General features: G+C 52.9%; 1 protein-coding gene across 1 annotated transcript in view; it reads right to left on the bottom strand.

The window, feature by feature from the left end:
- The window catches only part of LOC149445162 (cytochrome P450 2C8-like), a 40,631-nt gene extending 24,669 nt beyond the window's left edge, over nt 1-15,962 (bottom strand). Inside the window, exons 1-2 of the mRNA XM_089654210.1 lie at nt 15,766-15,962; nt 15,487-15,649 (exon numbers count right to left, since the gene is read on the bottom strand). Coding sequence (XP_089510336.1) covers nt 15,487-15,649; nt 15,766-15,945 — 343 coding nt within the window. The 5' untranslated portion in view covers nt 15,946-15,962. The remainder of the gene's footprint in view (nt 1-15,486; nt 15,650-15,765) is intronic.
- Nucleotides 15,963-17,514: the final 1,552 nt, after the last annotated feature.

The raw sequence follows: 17,514 nt of genomic DNA, 5'->3' as shown, positions 1-17,514 counted from the left end.
GGATCAGAGTGGAGTAGAGAAGAGGCTTTTCTGGATAGTAAGCTAATGGCAGGCACATTATGGTGCCTTCTCCAAGGCTGTCTACTGGCTTCAAAGCTGAACTCCATGTATGATCTTAGTTGCATACTTAACGCATCACTGTAGGAACCCCTGTGGAAACTGACAATCACTCTACTAGTCGGTGCAGCTACTACAGTAATTGTTCACTTCCAAAGCAGTCCTGTGGATATGAGATATGCCTACATATATTAGTCCAAGTTGGACCAATGTAAGCATACAATTAAGATCATACCTGAAATTCAGGTTTAAGTCAATGCTAATGATTTTAGGAAATTGATCAATAAAGACCATTCATTGAATTTTTTTGGCAAAAAAGTAGGATTTTCAGGCCTGTCTGTATGCAGGAGATTCATACTATGGACATTCTAGTCAGTGGATAATGATTATTTAATAACTATTAATAATTATTAATACTTTTGATTTATATAAAATAGATTGTATCCTAGATTGTAAGCTCCAAGGAGCAGGGCCCTCCTATCCCTCTTGTATAGAACTGTATTGTCTCCCGTTACATTGTAAAGCGCTGAGCAAACTGTTGGTGCTATATAAATCCTGTATAATAATAATAGTAATGGGATCTGCTCCCATGGCTTTGTACATAAGTATGTAAGTAGTACTACAAGGGTTTGGAAAACAAGGAAAAAGAGAGCGCACCAGTCTAGTGCATTACCTGAGAAGTAACTTTTATTAAATCCAAAGTAGATATATACTCACAAACAACAGTAGTATCACAAGCATATTCATGCCCAAGCGACCAAAACACCAGGTCAGCTCCCAAATGTGAGAGGACCCTGCAATGGCTGACAAATTTCAAGGGGCGTCAGCCATTCGAGGGTCCTTTCGTATTTGGGAGCTCACCTGGTGTTTTGGTCGCTTGGGCATGGATATGCTTGTGATACTACAGTTGTTTGTGAGTATATATCTACTTTGGATTTAATAACAGTTACTTCTCTAGCCTGGGGCGCCTTCTCTTTCCTTGTTTTACAGTGACTCACTTGGGTTCCGCCAAACCTTAGAGGGTTGGATATGCTGGATGTTGGATATGCTAAGGACCTGATGTTCCTTTTATCATCATTGCACAACTCTTGAGCGCAGGGGACTTTCTTCTTGTTATAAGGGTTTGTAATACAGATTACAAAGATCATCCAAAAAGGCAGCACACTGATAATGTTACTCCACTAATATTTATTCCACCAACCAGTTTATTTATTTATTATTTATTTATCGAGTTTATATAGCGCCAAAGGGTTTGCTCAGCGCTGTACAATAGAGGGGGGACAATACATGAAACAGAACAGTAACATCAAACAGTACACAAGGGGTAAGAGGGCCCTACTCTTTCGAGCTTACAATCTAGGAGGGAGGGGGTAGAGGCACAGGAGGAAACGGCTGTGGGGGATGGAGTGGTAGGAGGAGGGAAGGGCAGCGGCTGTTAGGTGAGGGTGGGGTAGGCTTCCCTGAAGAGGTGGGTTTTCAGGGAGCGCCTGAAGGTGAGGAGGGAAGGTGACAGTCTGATGGATTGGGGTAGTGAGTTCCAGAGGATGGGGGAGGACCTGGAGAAGTCTTGCAGTCGTGCGTGGGAGGAGGAGACCAGGGAGCAAGATAGAAGGAGGTCCTGTGAAGAGCGAAGGGTACGGGTAGGGTGGTACCTGGGAATCAGGTCGGTGAGGTAGTTAGGGGCAGTGTTGTGAATGGCCTTATAGGTCAGGGTGAGCAATTTGAATTTAATGCGTTGGGCAATGGGGAGCCAGTGGAGGGAGAGGCAGAGGGGGGTGGCAGAGGTGGAGCGGCTGGTGAGGTGGGTGAGTCTGGCCGCTGAGTTCAGGATGGTCTGAAGCGGGGAGAGCCTGCACTGGGGTAGGCCGGTGAGGAGGGAGTTGCAGTAGTCCAGGCGTGAGATAATCAGGGAGTGTACTAGTAGTTTAGTGGTGTCTGGGGTAAGGAAGGAGCGTATCTTGGAGATGTTCCGGAGGTGGAGCCTGCATGTGTTTGTGAGAGATTTGATATGAGGTTGAAAGGAAAGGTTTGAGTCCAGAATGACGCCAAGGACCTTGGCTTGCTGGGCGGGATTGATGGTGGTGTTGTTGGTAGTGATGGAAAGGATGGGGGGGGGGGGGCGCGGGCTGGGGGGAAGATGAGAAGCTCGGTTTTGGAGAGGTTGAGTTTGAGGGAATGGAGCGACATCCAGTCAGAGATGTCGTTTAGGAGGTGAGTGATGCGGGCGGAGAATGTGGGGGTGAGGTGAGGGGTGGATAGGTAGATTTGAGTATCATCAGCATAGAGGTGGTAATTGAAGCCGTGGGAGTGTATGAGTTTGCCAAGGGAGGAGGTGTAGATGGAGAAGAGAAGGGGTCAAAGGACAGAGCCCTGGGGGACCCCAACAGAGAGGGGGAGTGAGGAGGAGGTGGCACCGTTGTAGGAAACGCTAAAGGAGCGTTGGGATAGATAGGACGAGAACCAGGAGAGAGCGGTGTCTCTGATGCCAAGGGAGAGTAGTTTATTAAGGAGGAGGGGGTGGTCGACTGTGTCAAAGGCCACGGAGAGGTCTAGGAGGAGGAGGACAGAGTAGTCGCCTTTGGCTTTGGCGGTTAGTAGATCGTTGGTGATTTTGAGGAGGGCAGTTTCGGTGGAGTATAGGGGACGGAAGCCAGACTGTAGTGGGTCAAGGAGGTTGCTGTCAGTCAGGTGGGCGCTTAGGCGATCGAAGACCAAGCGCTCAAGGAGCTTGGAAGTGAGTGGCAGCAGGGAAATTGGTCTGAGGTTGTTGAGGTCAGTGGGGTCCTGGGAGGGCTTTTTGAGTATGGGGGTGATGTGTGCATGTTTTAGGGGGGAGGGGAAGACGCCAGTAGAGAGGGAGAGATTAAAGATGTGGGTAAGGGAGCAGATGAGGGAAGAGGGGGGTGACCGGAGGAGTTGAGAGGGGATAGGGTCCAGGGGGCAGGTAGTGAGGCGGGCTTCTGAGAAGACTCTGCTGACTTCCTCAGTGGTAGTAGGGCTGAAGGAGTGCAGTGATGGGGGGGTACGGTAGGCAGGGCCTTGGGTGTGGTGGGGGGCAGTGCCATTGCGAGGTCAGAGGAGGGGAGAGATGAGGGGGTGGTGGAAGGGGGGAGGCTAGATGGGGAGGTAGATTGCAAGTTGACTATGTCCTTGCGGATTGCGTCAATCTTGTTGTGGAGATGAGTGGCAATCTCGTGGGCGGTAAGTGAGGTACTGAGTGGAGGAGGGGGGGGAGAGAGCAGGGAGTTGAATGTGGAGAAGAGTCGGCGAGGACAGGTGGAGAGGGTGTTAATCAGGTCAACGAAGTAGGCCTGCTTGGCGGCGTGGAGGGAGGAGGTGTAGGTGAGGAAGTTTACCTGGGGTCCCCACCTAAGGCCGTTCCTCACCACATTTCACCCTATTGGGCTTAGTCATAGAGGTGGAGGTTAGAGGTGGAGGTTAGTGTCAGGGACCGCCGCGGCTCCGTCCCCGGCGCATGCGCACTAGCGGCGGCTCACGCCGGGACACAAGCACCAGGTCCCGGCGGGCCGCGGCTGACAGGAGGCCGCGCATGCGCAGTAGGAGCCGCGGGCGCGCCTCGGGCGGCCAATGACAGCCCGGGGGCGTGTCCTGGGCGGCCAATGACAGTGCAGGGCGCGATATTTAAAGATGCCCTGCACTGTCACAAATCACCGCAAGGTCTGATCTGTTACTTGAAGTTACCTGTGCCCTGTGATTAAAGACCCAGATTGTTTGACCTTCTGCCTGCTCCAGCCCTGACCCGGATTATCTGACTACTGTCAGGAATGGACTAGCCAGCAATGGTGGGACTCACCTGCCTTTTGATCTGCAGTACCAGGGTTGGCCAGCGGGTGCTCCCAGCAATCAGAGACCCAACTTTGCAGCCAGCTAACACCTGGAACTGATTATGCTGGGGTATTTAAGGGATGGCCAGACTTGCAGACTCTGCCTTGGTGTTGTGTTTCTCTTGGGCCCTGTATCCTGGTCCTGCTCTCTGTTCCTGTCTGATTCTCTGCTACCTGTTCTGATCCCTGGCTTGTCTGACCATCCCTCTGCCTGACCCTCTGTACTACGCTGCCTGCTACCTGTTCTGATCCCTGGCTTGTGACCCTGACCATCCCTCTGCCTGACCCTCTGTACTACGCTGCTAGCTACCTGCTGAACCTGGCCTGTGACCCCGACCAATCTCCGCTTGCTCCCCCTGTACCTACCTGCCCAATTGATATCGACCCGGCCTGCCTGACGACGCTTGCTTGTATGTACTGTTATCTGTGGGTGGTTGGTTTGGTTTGTTTGCACTGTATTATGTTTAGTATTGCACTGCGTTTATGTTTGTATTGTTAGTGTTAATAAATTATATTGTTTATCACATATCTGAAGTCTGCGTTTCCCTGCGTCAGTCACACACCTCTGGTCACACCTGGGAGCCCTGACATTACACCAAGGCCAATCCTGACCAGAAGTAGCTGCACAGGGAAGCCATCTTGGCTTGTTGCTGGGAAGGATGGATCTTGATGAGGTTGTGTATTTATATCTGCTAGTGTTTGATGACAGGGAGTATGCTTATCAAACTCTGAAGGAGTATCCCAGGGATCAACTACTAGAATGTATACGGCTCGCTCATGTTCTAGTAGATCAGGGCACAGAGTTCTCTGAGGTGCAGCCTTTGATTGAGGTTTGTGCTGAGTTGGTTTCATCTGGTTCCCCCGAATGCAGGGATGAATTTTTGCCACCATTTAGTGCAGACCAGGTAGAGTCCCTGGTATGGTTATTAGAGGATGATGTGGGTTACTTTCTGGAGCGTTATTCCACATGTTCACCACAGACACTAAGAGATTGTATAAACGCAGTGCAGTCATTGACCAGACAGGCTTTGTGTAAGCTCAGCTTTGTTCAACCCATACTGCAGACATGGACAGACTTGTTGCACCCAGCCTCAGTCAGCTTACAAAAACCCAGTCCTGCTTCTAACTCTACTCCTGTATTCCCACCAGCTCCTCCAGTTACAGCCCAGTATACTTGGCTATCTACCGCATGTCAGTACCCTGTTCCCACTCGCTGCACCTATCCTGCCTTTAACCCTGTAAAAAAGCCCTCTGTAGCAACTGCTCCCTCTCCTGTTCCATCCTCCAGTTTTTCTCTGTCTCCAGCTGCTCCATTCGTTTGCAGACCTGCGTTTACTTGCAGTGCTCCAGTAGTTAAAACCAGAAAAAAGCGAAAATTCTTTCCAACCAATACCATCCTGCCAGTATCCAAACCGGTGAACCTGCCTTCCGTGACTCAGCCTGAAGCCTCTACTCGGCCTGAAGCCTCTACTCGGCCTGATGCCTCTCTTCAGCCTGAAGCCTCTACTCAGCCTGAAGCCTCTACTCAGCCTGAAGCCTCTACTCAGCCTGAAGCCTCTCTTCAGCCTGAAGCCTCTCTTCAGCCTGATGCCTCTCTTCAGCCTGATGCCTCTCTTCAGCCTGATGCCTCTCTTCAGCCTGAAGCCTCTACTCGGCCTGATGCCTGCATTCAGCCTGATGCCGCTACTCAGCATGATGAACTGATCCAGCCCGACGATCCTATTAGGCCAGTTGACTCGATGCCCGCTGTTGATCCAGATGATCCGGTACCTGATCCAGTGCCCGCTGTTGTGCCAATTGACTCAGAGCCCGCTGTCATACCTGGTGACCCGGTGCCCACTGCCTTGCCAGATGACGCGGTGCCCGCTGGCAAGCCAAATGACCTGATGCCTGGTGACCCAGTGCCCGCTGTCATACCTGGTGACCCGATGCCCGCTGTCGAGCCAGACAATCCGATACCTGATGACCCGGTGCCCACTGTCGTGCCTGTTGACTCGGAGCCCACTGTCTTGCCAGACGACTCGGTGCCCGCAGTCTTGCCAGACGACTCGGTGCCCGCAGTCTTGCCAGACGACTCGGTGCCCGCAGTCTTGCCAGACGACTCGATGCCCGCTGTTCCGCCAGTTGACTCGATGCCCGCTGTTCCGCCAGTTGACTCGGTGCCCGCAGTCTTGCCAGACGACTCGGTGCCCGCAGTCTTGCCAGACGACTCGGTGCCCGCAGTCTTGCAAGACGACTCGATGCCCGCTGTTCCGCCAGTTGACTCGGTGCCCGCAGTCTTGCCAGACGACTCGGTGCCCGCAGTCTTGCCAGGCGACTCGGTGCCTGCAGTCTTGCCAGACGACTCGGTGCCCGCAGTCTTGCCAGACGACTCGGTGCCCGCAGTCTTGCCAGACGACTCGATGCCTGCTGTTCCGCCAGTTGACTCGATGCCCGCTGTTCCGCCAGTTGACTCGGTGCCCGCAGTCTTGCCAGACGACTCAGTGCCCGCAGTCTTGCCAGACGACTCGGTGCCCGCAGTCTTGCCAGACGACTCGGTGCCCGCTGTTCCGCCAGACAACTCGGTGCCCGCAGTCTTGCCAGACGACTCGGTACCTGCAGTCTTGCCAGACGACTCGGTGCCTGCAGTCTTGCCAGACGACTCGGTGCCCGCAGTCTTGCCAGACGACTCGGTGCCCGCAGTCTTGCCAGACGACTCGGTGCCCGCAGTTCCGCCAGTTGACTCGATGCCCGCTGTTCCGCCAGTTGACTCGATGCCCGCTGTTCCGCCAGTTGACTCGGTGCCCGCAGTCTTGCCAGATGACTCGGTGCCCGCAGTCTTGCCAGACGACTCGGTGCCCACTGTCGTGCCTGGTGACTTGGTGCCCGCCGCTTCGTCTGGGGGCCCGAGACCTGTCGCTCCACCTGGGGGTCCGGCACCCGCCGCTCCGCCTGAGGGCCCCAGACCTGTCGCCCCGCCTGGGGGCCCGATGCCTGTCACCCCGCCTGGGGGCCCGATGCCTGTCGCCCCGCCTGGGGGCCCGATGCCTGTCGCCCCTCCTGGGGGCCCGCTGCCTGCTGCTTCGCCTGGTAATCCGATGTGCCTCTGCCCAGAGTCCTGCCCGATGTGCCTCTGCCCGGAGTCCTGCCCGATGTGCCTCTGCCCGGAGTCCAGCCCGATGTGCCTCTGCCCAGAGTCCAGCCCGATGTGCCTCTGCCCAGAGTCCAGCCCGATGTGCCTCTGCCCGGAGTCCAGCCCGATGTGCCTCTGCCCGGAGTCCAGCCCGATGTGCCTCTGCCCGGAGTCCAGCCCGATGTGCCTCTGCCCGGAGTTCTGCCCGATGTGCCTCTGCCCGGAGTTCTGCCCGATGTGCCTCTGCCCGGAGTCCTGCCCGATGTGCCTCTGCCCGATGTGCCTCTGCCCGATGTGCCTCTACCCGGTGTGCCGCTGCCCGGTGTGCCGCTGCCCGGAGTGCCGCTGCCCGGAGTCCTGCCCGGTGTGCCAGTCTTTGATATCCCGCCAGTTACCAGACCCGAGGCGGTGGAACATTTTGCCCAGCTAGGACTGTTTGGAGCGTCCTGAGGCCGCTCCTTGAGGGGGGGGTACTGTCAGGAATGGACTAGCCAGCAATGGTGGGACTCACCTGCCTTTTGATCTGCAGTACCAGGGCTGGCCAGCGGGTGCTCCCAGCAATCAGAGACCCAACTTTGCAGCCAGCTAACACCTGGAACTGATTATGCTGGGGTATTTAAGGGATGGCCAGACTTGCAGACTCTGCCTTGGTGTTGTGTTTCTCTTGGGCCCTGTATCCTGTTCCTGCTCTCTGTTCCTGTCTGATTCTCTGCTACCTGTTCTGATCCCTGGCTTGTCTGACCATCCCTCTGCCTGACCCTCTGTACTACGCTGCCTGCTACCTGTTCTGATCCCTGGCTTGTGACCCTGACCATCCCTCTGCCTGACCCTCTGTACTACGCTGCTAGCTACCTGCTGAACCTGGCCTGTGACCCCGACCAATCTCCGCTTGCTCCCCCTGTACCTACCTGCCCAATTGATATCGACCCGGCCTGCCTGACGACGCTTGCTTGTATGTACTGTTATCTGTGGGTGGTTGGTTTGGTTTGTTTGCACTGTATTATGTTTAGTATTGCACTGCGTTTATGTTTGTATTGTTAGTGTTAATAAATTATATTGTTTATCACATATCTGAAGTCTGCGTTTCCCTGCGTCAGTCACACACCTCTGGTCACACCTGGGAGCCCTGACAACTACGCTGCCTTCTCCTGTGTTTGACCCGGATTGCCCCTGACTACATTGCCTTCTCCTATCCCGACCCCCGACTAGTTTGACCATTCTGCGGACTGACTCCGGTACTGACCCTGTGTGTGACCTGACCACTCTCTGCCTGCCGTCTCTGTACCTCGCCATTCCCCACGGTGACAACCGCCGGTTTATCCTGCCTGGTCCTGCCGGCCTCGTCACATCTGGCTCTATTCTGTCTTACTCTCATCCCCGGTGGCTCCCTCTGCCACTGGTGGTATTGCTCGGAGGTCGTGACCTAGTCCTGGTTCTGCTCCAAGTCCATCCCCACCATCAGGGGCCCTGGTGAAAATGCAGACCGGGACTTAGACTCCACGCTCCAGGTGATTCCGCCTAGTGGGCTGCCAGAGGTACCACCTGGTGGATCCGTAACAGTTAGAGGGGAGTGGCCATAGGCATGGACCACCAGTAAGCTGGTTGGTGGAATAAACATTACAGGAGTGACAGCATCAGTGTCCAGTTTTGTGGATGATCATTGTGGATGCAGAGCGGAGATAGGCCCATGAGGCCAGGCACCTGATTCACCAGTAAACTGCAAAGGTGAGCAGGGAATTCAAATGGTGCAGGCCTTGAAAAATACTGTTGTAACAACAGAACAGAGGGTTCTACTTTTAAAAGGTTATGATGCTTTTACACTGCTGAAGTGAAACAGGGCACACCCATACAAACATAAGAACACACTAACTCCATATAGTAAGAACATACTACTCTGACTATAGCACATAAGAGGGGGTGTCAGGGATCCCCTCGATCCCCGCCGCGATGGTCCCGGCGCAGGCGCAGTATGCCGCCCTGTGCAGGGACGCGGGCTCTAGGTCCGGGCCGGCCGCGGCGCGTGAGTTCGCGCATGCGCAGTAGGAGCCGCGGCCGCCCGCTGGGCACCAATGGCAGCGCAGGGCGCGATATTTAAACGGCCCTGAGCTGTCATTCAGTGCCTTCTGGTCTTGTCCTTGCCCTGTATCCTGTATCCTGTATCCTGTATCTGAACCTGAACCTGTAAGTTGCTGACCCGGATTGTACCTGACCACTGCTGAATTCTCCTGCCCAGACCCTTGCTTTGCCTGACCTCTCTTCCGTATGTCCCCTATTGGATCTGACCTACTGTTGATGACCTGGCGTGTGACCCGACTATTCTCTGCCCGCTGCCTTGTACCGTGCTGTCCACCCCGTTACCGACCCGGCTTGCCTGACTCTGCACTTGCTCCGCCATCCATCCATCCATCCATCCATTCCTCTCAGCGGGGTTCCCAGACCTCCTCATATCAGGCTCTTTCCCGTGGGAGCCCCTGGCGACCACCCCTACCACTGACGGGTGCCCTCAGAAAGCACGACCTGGTCCCGGGGTACTCCAAGTCCATCCCCACCATCAGGGGCTCTGGTGAACAAGTACTCTGGGACTTAGACTCCGTGCGCTGGGGACGCCTGATTAGTGGAGTGCTAGTGGTGTCGCCAGGCGGTCCCTTACAGTACCAGAAGGCCATGACTGAGCCTACAGGAGGGCCCTCCCCGCTGGAAGAAATTTGCAGGCATCTATCTAACCTGACGCAGGCCGTAGCAGCCCTGCAGGATAAATGTATGCAGCTGGAGAACCGCTTCCAGACCTGCTCCCTATCTGACCCAGCCCCACAGGCCCCAGTTTCTGCACCCCCGGCTGCTCTTGAGCCAGCATCAGGGGCCTCCGCCCCGCTACCTATGGCGGAACCCCGGGTACCCCTACCGGAGCGTTTTCACGGGGACCGCACACGCTTCAGGTCATTCCGTGAGTCCTGCCTCCTATTTTTTGAACTTCAACCCCGTACCTTTTTGACCGAATCAGTGAAGGTTGGGTTTATAATCTCACTGTTGCAGGGCGAACCCCAAGATTGGGCCCATCGGTTAAGGGGAAACAATGACCCACACCTAGGAACAGTCAAGGACTTCTTTGAGGCGATGGCCATCCTATATGATGACCCGCAGCGGGCTGCTTCTGCCGAAGCAATCTTATACACACTCCGACAGGGCCGTCGGGCGGCCGAGGAATACGCCTCAGATTTTAGGCGCTGGATGGGGGACACTCGCTGGAACGAGTTTGCTTTGTTGCACCAGTTCCGCATGGGGCTATCAGAACCCCTAAAGGATGAGCTGGCCCGGGTAGAGGTTCCTGAGTCATTAGAGGACCTAATTGCCCTGACGATAAAGATTGACCGACGACTGCAGGAACGCAGGTTTGAGAGGTCCGGCCAGGGTCGTGGAAACAACTGGGGTCCATTCCTAGGCCCCAGCCAACCACCCAGACCAAGTATCCAGAATCCACTCCCAGGAGATGTTCCAGAACCCATGCAACTAGGCCTGGCTCGGCCCAAATTATCGCCAGAAGAACACCAGCGGAGACGCTCGCAGAACCTCTGCCTCTACTGCGGGGAAGCCGGTCATATGGTACGATCCTGCCCTCAGAAAATGAGTAAGTGTACCTCTTTTTCTTCCTTGTCTATTGGCAATGTCAGTCCTTCCCAATACTTAGTTGTACCCCTCTCCTTTCAGCTTCCCGAAAGGACCGTGGAAGTGACAGCCATAATTGATTCGGGGGCATGCAGTTGTTTTCTGGATTTAGACTTTGCTCGTCAGCAGAAAATTCCCCTCCAACCCAGAAAGAGGGGTTTTAACATATTTTTGGCCGATGGTTCCCAGATAAAATCAGGAGTGGTTAATCAGGAAACTCCCCCCATTGCCACTACCATTGCCAACCAACACCAGGAATTCCTCCGTCTGGATGCCATTGCGTCACCTCTGTTCCCAGTCATTTTGGGGCTCCCTTGATTACGGGCCCATAACCCCCAAATTGACTGGGAAACCGGGTCAATCTTGTTCCCTTCCCCATACTGTCAGGAACACTGTCGCACTTCAGGCCCAGCAGGCCCCCAGGTCCTCCTATGCTCCGAGGGGGATTCTGATCTGAAACAGGTTATTCCCACAGAATATCATGAATTCCTGGACGTGTTCAGTAAACGGGGAGCAGATGCCCTGCCCCCCCACCGCCCGTATGACTGTCCCATTGACCTGTTACCCGGCTCTGAGATTCCTTTTGGGCGAATTTTTCCCCTATCGGAACTTGAATTGGGGGCCCTGAAGGAATACATAGAGGACAGTCTCCAGAAGGGGTTCATCCGTCCCTCCACTTCACCAGCAGGGGCAGGGATCTTCTTCGTGGAAAAAAAAGACAAATCTCTGAGGCCATGTATAGACTACCGGGAGCTGAACAGGGTCACGATTAAAAATCGTTACCCATTACCGTTAGTGCCAGAGTTATTTCAGAGCCTGAAGACTGCGGTCATATTTACTAAACTTGATCTAAGGGGGGCGTACAACCTAGTTCGCATAAGGGAGGGGGACGAGTGGAAAACTGCGTTCTGTACACGGTTTGGGCACTTTGAATACCTGGTCATGCCATTTGGTCTGTGCAATGCACCAGCCACATTTCAGCATTTCGTAAACGATATTTTTAGGGATTACCTGGACATTTTCGTTATCGTTTACCTGGACGATATACTGATTTTCTCATCCTCCCTGAAGGATCACAGGATACATGTGGCAAGGGTGTTGGGGCGGTTACGTCAGCATGGGTTATACGCCAAGGCAGATAAGTGTTGCTTTGAGCAACCTAGCATTACGTTCCTGGGGTTGATTATCTCCACCACGGGAGTCGCAATGGACCCTCAGAAAGTCTCGGCGATTTTGGAGTGGCCGGTACCCGCGGACAAAAAAGGCGTCCAGCGGTTTATCGGTTTTGCGAATTTCTACCGGAAGTTCATTAAGAACTTCTCGGGTCTGGTCTCCCCCATAACTCAGTTGACCAAGCTTGGAACCCGGTTCAGATGGACGCCGGAGGCTCAGGAAGCCTTTGAGGCCTTGAAGAAGCTCTTTACCTTGGCACCCATTCTGGGCCACCCGGACGCTGCCCTGCCATACATCTTGGAAGTAGACGCTTCAGAGAATGCGGTGGGGTCCATCCTGTCCCAGCGAAAGGGCACCAAAGAATTGCTCCATCCGGTAGCGTTCTTCTCAAGGAAACTTACCCCAGCAGAAAAGAACTACGATATCGGCGATCGAGAGTTGTTGGCCATCAAAACAGCTCTCGAAGAATGGAGGTACCTGCTAGAAGGTGCCTCGCACCCCATCTTGATCTTCACAGATCACAAGAAACTCGAGTACCTGAAGACCGCCAAACGCTTACGCCCACGGCAGGCAAGATGGGCATTGTTCTTCTCCAGGTTCATTTTTCACATCACGTATAGGCCCGGATCTAAAAATACGAAACCTGATGCACTATCTCGCATGTTTGAAGACTCCAAAGAAGATCCGGTACCTGATACGATTCTATCTGCAGGAAATTTCTTGGCGCTCCAGACGGACCTTCGGTCCAAGCTATTGGAGGCATCCACGGCCGCGTCAGTCCCAGTTGGTGTGTCCCTCCAGAACAAGGGGGGACTCCTATGGAAGGATGGGTTGGTCATGGTCCCTGAAGAGGTCCGGACCCTTGTCCTGGGACATTGCCATGACCACCCGATGGCGGGACACTTTGGCCCAGCCAAGACCCTGGAGCTTCTCCAACGCTCTTTTTGGTGGCCAAGTATGGCCAAGGATTGTAAACTCTATGTAAGATCCTGTACCATCTGCCAGAAAAACAAGCCATCGAGGAACAAGGCTTGGGGACTGCTGCGTCCCTTGCCGATTCCTGAACGACCGTGGCAAGGGATCGCAATGGACTTTATAGTCGAGCTCCCACCGTCCCAAGAACACACCACGATCTTCGTGGTCATCGATCGATTATCGAAAATGGCTCACTTTGTACCATTGAGGAAGACTCCGTCTGCGTCCGAGACTGCGCGAATATTCATCCAGGAAATCGTAAGGTTACATGGAATCCCGGAGGACATTGTTTCGGATCGTGGGGTCCAATTTACATCTAGATTTTGGAGGGCCCTGTGCAAGGCCCTGGATATCAAGTTGTCCCTCTCCTCTGCTTTCCACCCTCAGACCAACGGACAGACTGAGAGGACCAACCAGACCCTAGAACAATACTTGCGTTGCTACACATCCTTCCTTCAAGATAATTGGTTACCACTGTTACCTTTAGCGGAATTTGCATATAACAACGCAAGCCATTCAGCGACAGGGCAATCTCCGTTCTTCTCTAACTACGGATTTCACCCTGTCTTTCTTCCTGATTTGGTCTCTGAATGCCCAGTTCCGGCAACGCAAGACGCATTAAACTTCTTCTCCTCGAACAACAAAGTACTACAGGAAGCCATCGCTCGGGCCCAGGAGGATAACAGGAATGCATATAACAAGAAACGAAAGGGGAATCTGGTGCTGAAGCCTGGGGATAAGGTATGGTTGGCAACAACCAACTTGAGAATGCTTTGTCCCTCAAAGAAATTGGGACCTAAATTCGTGGGGCCTTTTTGTGTGAAGCGAATGATCAACGAGGTAACATACGAACTTACCCTCCCTGAAACATTCAGAATTCATCCTGTTTTCCACATGTCCTTACTTAAACCTGTGATCCCGGATGCCTTCCCAGAACGTGAATCCAGACCTCCGGAGGCCATAACGGTGGAGGGACAAGAAGAATATGAGGTGGAAACGATCCTGAAGTGCCGAAGAAGGGGGGGCCAGACCCAATTTCTTATAAAATGGAAGGGCTATGGCCCCGAGGACAATTCTTGGGAACCAGCCCATAATGTCCATGCACCCAGACTTGTCCGGCGGTTTCTTCGTGACCACCCGTGGTGGAGAGATCGGGTGGGCATCCGGAGGTTGCCCGTAGGGGGGGGGCAATGTCAGGGATCCCCTCGATCCCCGCCGCGATGGTCCCGGTGCAGGCGCAGTATGCCGCCCTGTGCAGGGACGCGGGCTCTAGGTCCGGGCCGGCCGCGGCGCGTGAGTTCGCGCATGCGCAGTAGGAGCCGCGGCCGCCCGCTGGGCACCAATGGCAGTGCAGGGCGCGATATTTAAACGGCCCTGAGCTGTCATTCAGTGCCTTCTGGTCTTGTCCTTGCCCTGTATCCTGTATCCTGTATCCTGTATCTGAACCTGAACCTGTAAGTTGCTGACCCGGATTGTACCTGACCACTGCTGAATTCTCCTGCCCAGACCCTTGCTTTGCCTGACCTCTCTTCCGTATGTCCCCTATTGGATCTGACCTACTGTTGATGACCTGGCGTGTGACCCGACTATTCTCTGCCCGCTGCCTTGTACCGTGCTGTCCACCCCGTTACCGACCCGGCTTGCCTGACTCTGCACTTGCTCCGCCATCCATCCATCCATCCATCCATCCATTCCTCTCAGCGGGGTTCCCAGACCTCCTCATATCAGGCTCTCTCCCGTGGGAGCCCCTGGCGACCACCCCTACCACTGACAGGTGGCCTCAGTAAGCACGACCTGGTCCCGGGGTACTCCAAGTCCATCCCCACCATCAGGGGCTCTGGTGAACAAGTACTCTGGGACTTAGACTCCGTGCGCTGGGGACGCCTGATTAGTGGAGTGCTAGTGGTGTCGCCAGGCGGTCCCTTACAGGGGGTGAACAGCAACAGTCTATGAAATCCTTAGCATGTATGTATTAACATGACCCAAAAGAACAGCCTGCAGCCTCTTTTTCATGATACCAGACCACATCCCCTCAGCTAGGTCTCTATGGAACCAGGGCCACTCTCCCACTCTCTTCAGGCCCTCAGTTCACCCACCTGAAGCCACGTGGCAGCAGGTGCCAGGGAAGGCAGCATGCATCTCTTAGCCTGATACAATCCACTCCTGGAAAGACCTAGAGCTCAGTGTGCCTAATGAATAAATACCTTCTCCCAGAATTCACCAGGGCCATCCTCCCTGTGATTGGCTGAAGGGGTGTTATTATTCATACTGTGTTCCGCATGAATTCTACCTATTCGCCCAGAACCTTCCTAGATTGCTTGGATACAGAGAAAGTCACTCCCAGCACCTAAACACACCTGAGCAAACCTCGATGAATAATTGCAGCTCTCTGAAAAACAGAACTAACTTTCCCTAGCAGTTCTCCTGTTAAGCAGGGGAACAGAACTACTGTATATACACTAACTCTCTATGAATCCTAGAACCTACCTAGGAGGGTGCTACATTAACAAAAATCAATATGCATTTCCAACAAGCAGCCTATTAGGTATATAAGCTTTCTACAATCAACGACTACACAAAATGCATAAGTACTGCGGTACCATCCATAAAGCATGCACCATGAGATATTTAAAAAAAAGTTTATCATTGTCTTTTACTTACCATAATTTTTGAATAACATAGTGAGCACCTCAAATTCTCCTCTACTGCTGAACACATCGCTGTGATCCACCAATGCCTCCTTCACCGCATCATATCCAACCAGTACAACCACCGGAAGGTTGGCCAGGTAGCAGATGTACACAGGTCCATAGGTCTCACTTATCTGTATGACATGATAGGATATGTTGTGCCCAGAATGGAAGAGCAGCAAGTAAAAAAAGACTGTCGTTAAACATTCCTCCTTTCCCCAGTAACAATGAACATTCAAGGAAATATTACCTTTACAAACGATTTGGGCACTTCTGTGATACCCATTTGCATTATATTTCCCAGCAGAGGCAGAGGTGTGGGGCCTGGAGGGAGATTACTGTGCTTTATCCTTCTCCACCATGACACCAGGTAAATTACGAGAGTGACTACAGTAGCCAGTAGAAGAGTTGTCCCTATTCCAAGTGCCATGCTGATGATAACTAGTAGTCTGCGTCCTTTTCCCTGATTGTATATGAGCTTTGAACTCTGCCAGCTTTTCTGATAACAATGTGCATGACATGAAACTAGGAAGTGCTGTAAGGGATTGGCGCTGTTCACAATTCCTTTAGGGCCTGGAGCCAAAGGGGCCCCACTAGGGAGGTTGCATGTGTGTACAGATAACACAGATCTAGTGCTGTATAGTCATTCCTGATTTTACAGATTGTCTTGATTCTAGAACTGACTGCCAGAAACAGGACAAGTATTTGTGATCTTGCTGTTAGTCACATAACTTCTTTCTTCCCCACCAGTGAGTAGATTTATTGTCTTCAGAACTTCTGATCATCCTGGCCAGGGCTCTGCTTTTAACTCTGTATGTCTAACACCATCTTCCTGAGGCTAAAATAGATCCTAGAGCACCTCCTAAAGTAAAACGTGAGAATTTGATTAACTTTTTCAGGTTTTTAACTTTCAAAACAAGCCAAAGTTTAATTAACCACTTGATGACCGGGCACTTATACCCCCTTCCTGCGCAGGCAAATTTTCAGCTTTCAGAGCTGGCGCATTTGAATGACAATTGTGCGGTCATGCAACACTGTATCCATATGACATTTTTATAATTTTTTTTCACACACATAGAACTTTCTTTTGGTGGCATTTAATCGCCACAGGGTTTTTATTTTGCACTATAAACAAAAAAAGAGCAAAACATTTGAAAAAATGTTTTTCTTTGTTTCTATTATAAAATTTAGCAAACAGGTAATTTTTATACTTTACTGATAATGCTACACTGATGGGCAATGATGAGGTGGCATGGATAGGCAGCACTGATGGTCACTGATAGGCTGCACTGATGAGGTGCCACTGATGAGGCGGCACTGGTGGGCATTGATGAGGAGGCACTGATATGCAGCAATGATGATCACTGATATGTGGCACTGATGGGCACTGATATGCGGCACTGATGGGCACTGATAGGCAGCACTGATGGATGACACTGACAGCACTGACTGACGGCACTGACTGGTGGCACTCCTGGGCAGTGAAGGGCCGTGCTAATGGAAGGCACTGATGGGCACTGATGGGTGCAAATGCTGGGCAGCACTGATGGATGGCTCTGCTGGGGGGCACTGATAGGTGACACTTCTGGGCACTGGTGGGATGCACTGCTGGGCACTGGTGGGTGGTATTGCTGGGCGGCACTGCAGTGCACTGATCATCAGTGCCCTGATGATCAGTGCCAATCTGCTCTGTGACAGCTGCCGGTTATCAGTGACAGCATGAGGAAAGTGCTGGCGATAATCAGCAACTGTATTTGCTCCGTGATCTGCGGTGTCATTGGACACAGCTGATCACGTGCTAAAAGGTCACTGTGATTGGCCTTTTACCTCATCACGTGATCAGCTGTGTTCGTAAGACACAGCGATCATGGAGACTGCCGGGTGCACGCCCCTGGGTCTCAAATTGTACCACATTGCCCCAAAGTTGTGCATGGACCTGTTTTGGAACTGCACTGCAACCAGATTGCATGGTCATTTTGCACTGCGTTTGTGACCTGCG

Source organism: Staurois parvus, unplaced genomic scaffold (genome assembly GCF_062004578.1).
Source record: "Staurois parvus isolate SC_StPar_1 unplaced genomic scaffold, SC_StPar_1.0 ptg000746l, whole genome shotgun sequence".
Classification (NCBI taxonomy): Eukaryota; Metazoa; Chordata; class Amphibia; order Anura; family Ranidae; genus Staurois; species Staurois parvus.
This window is presented reverse-complemented; position numbering and strand designations above follow the sequence as displayed.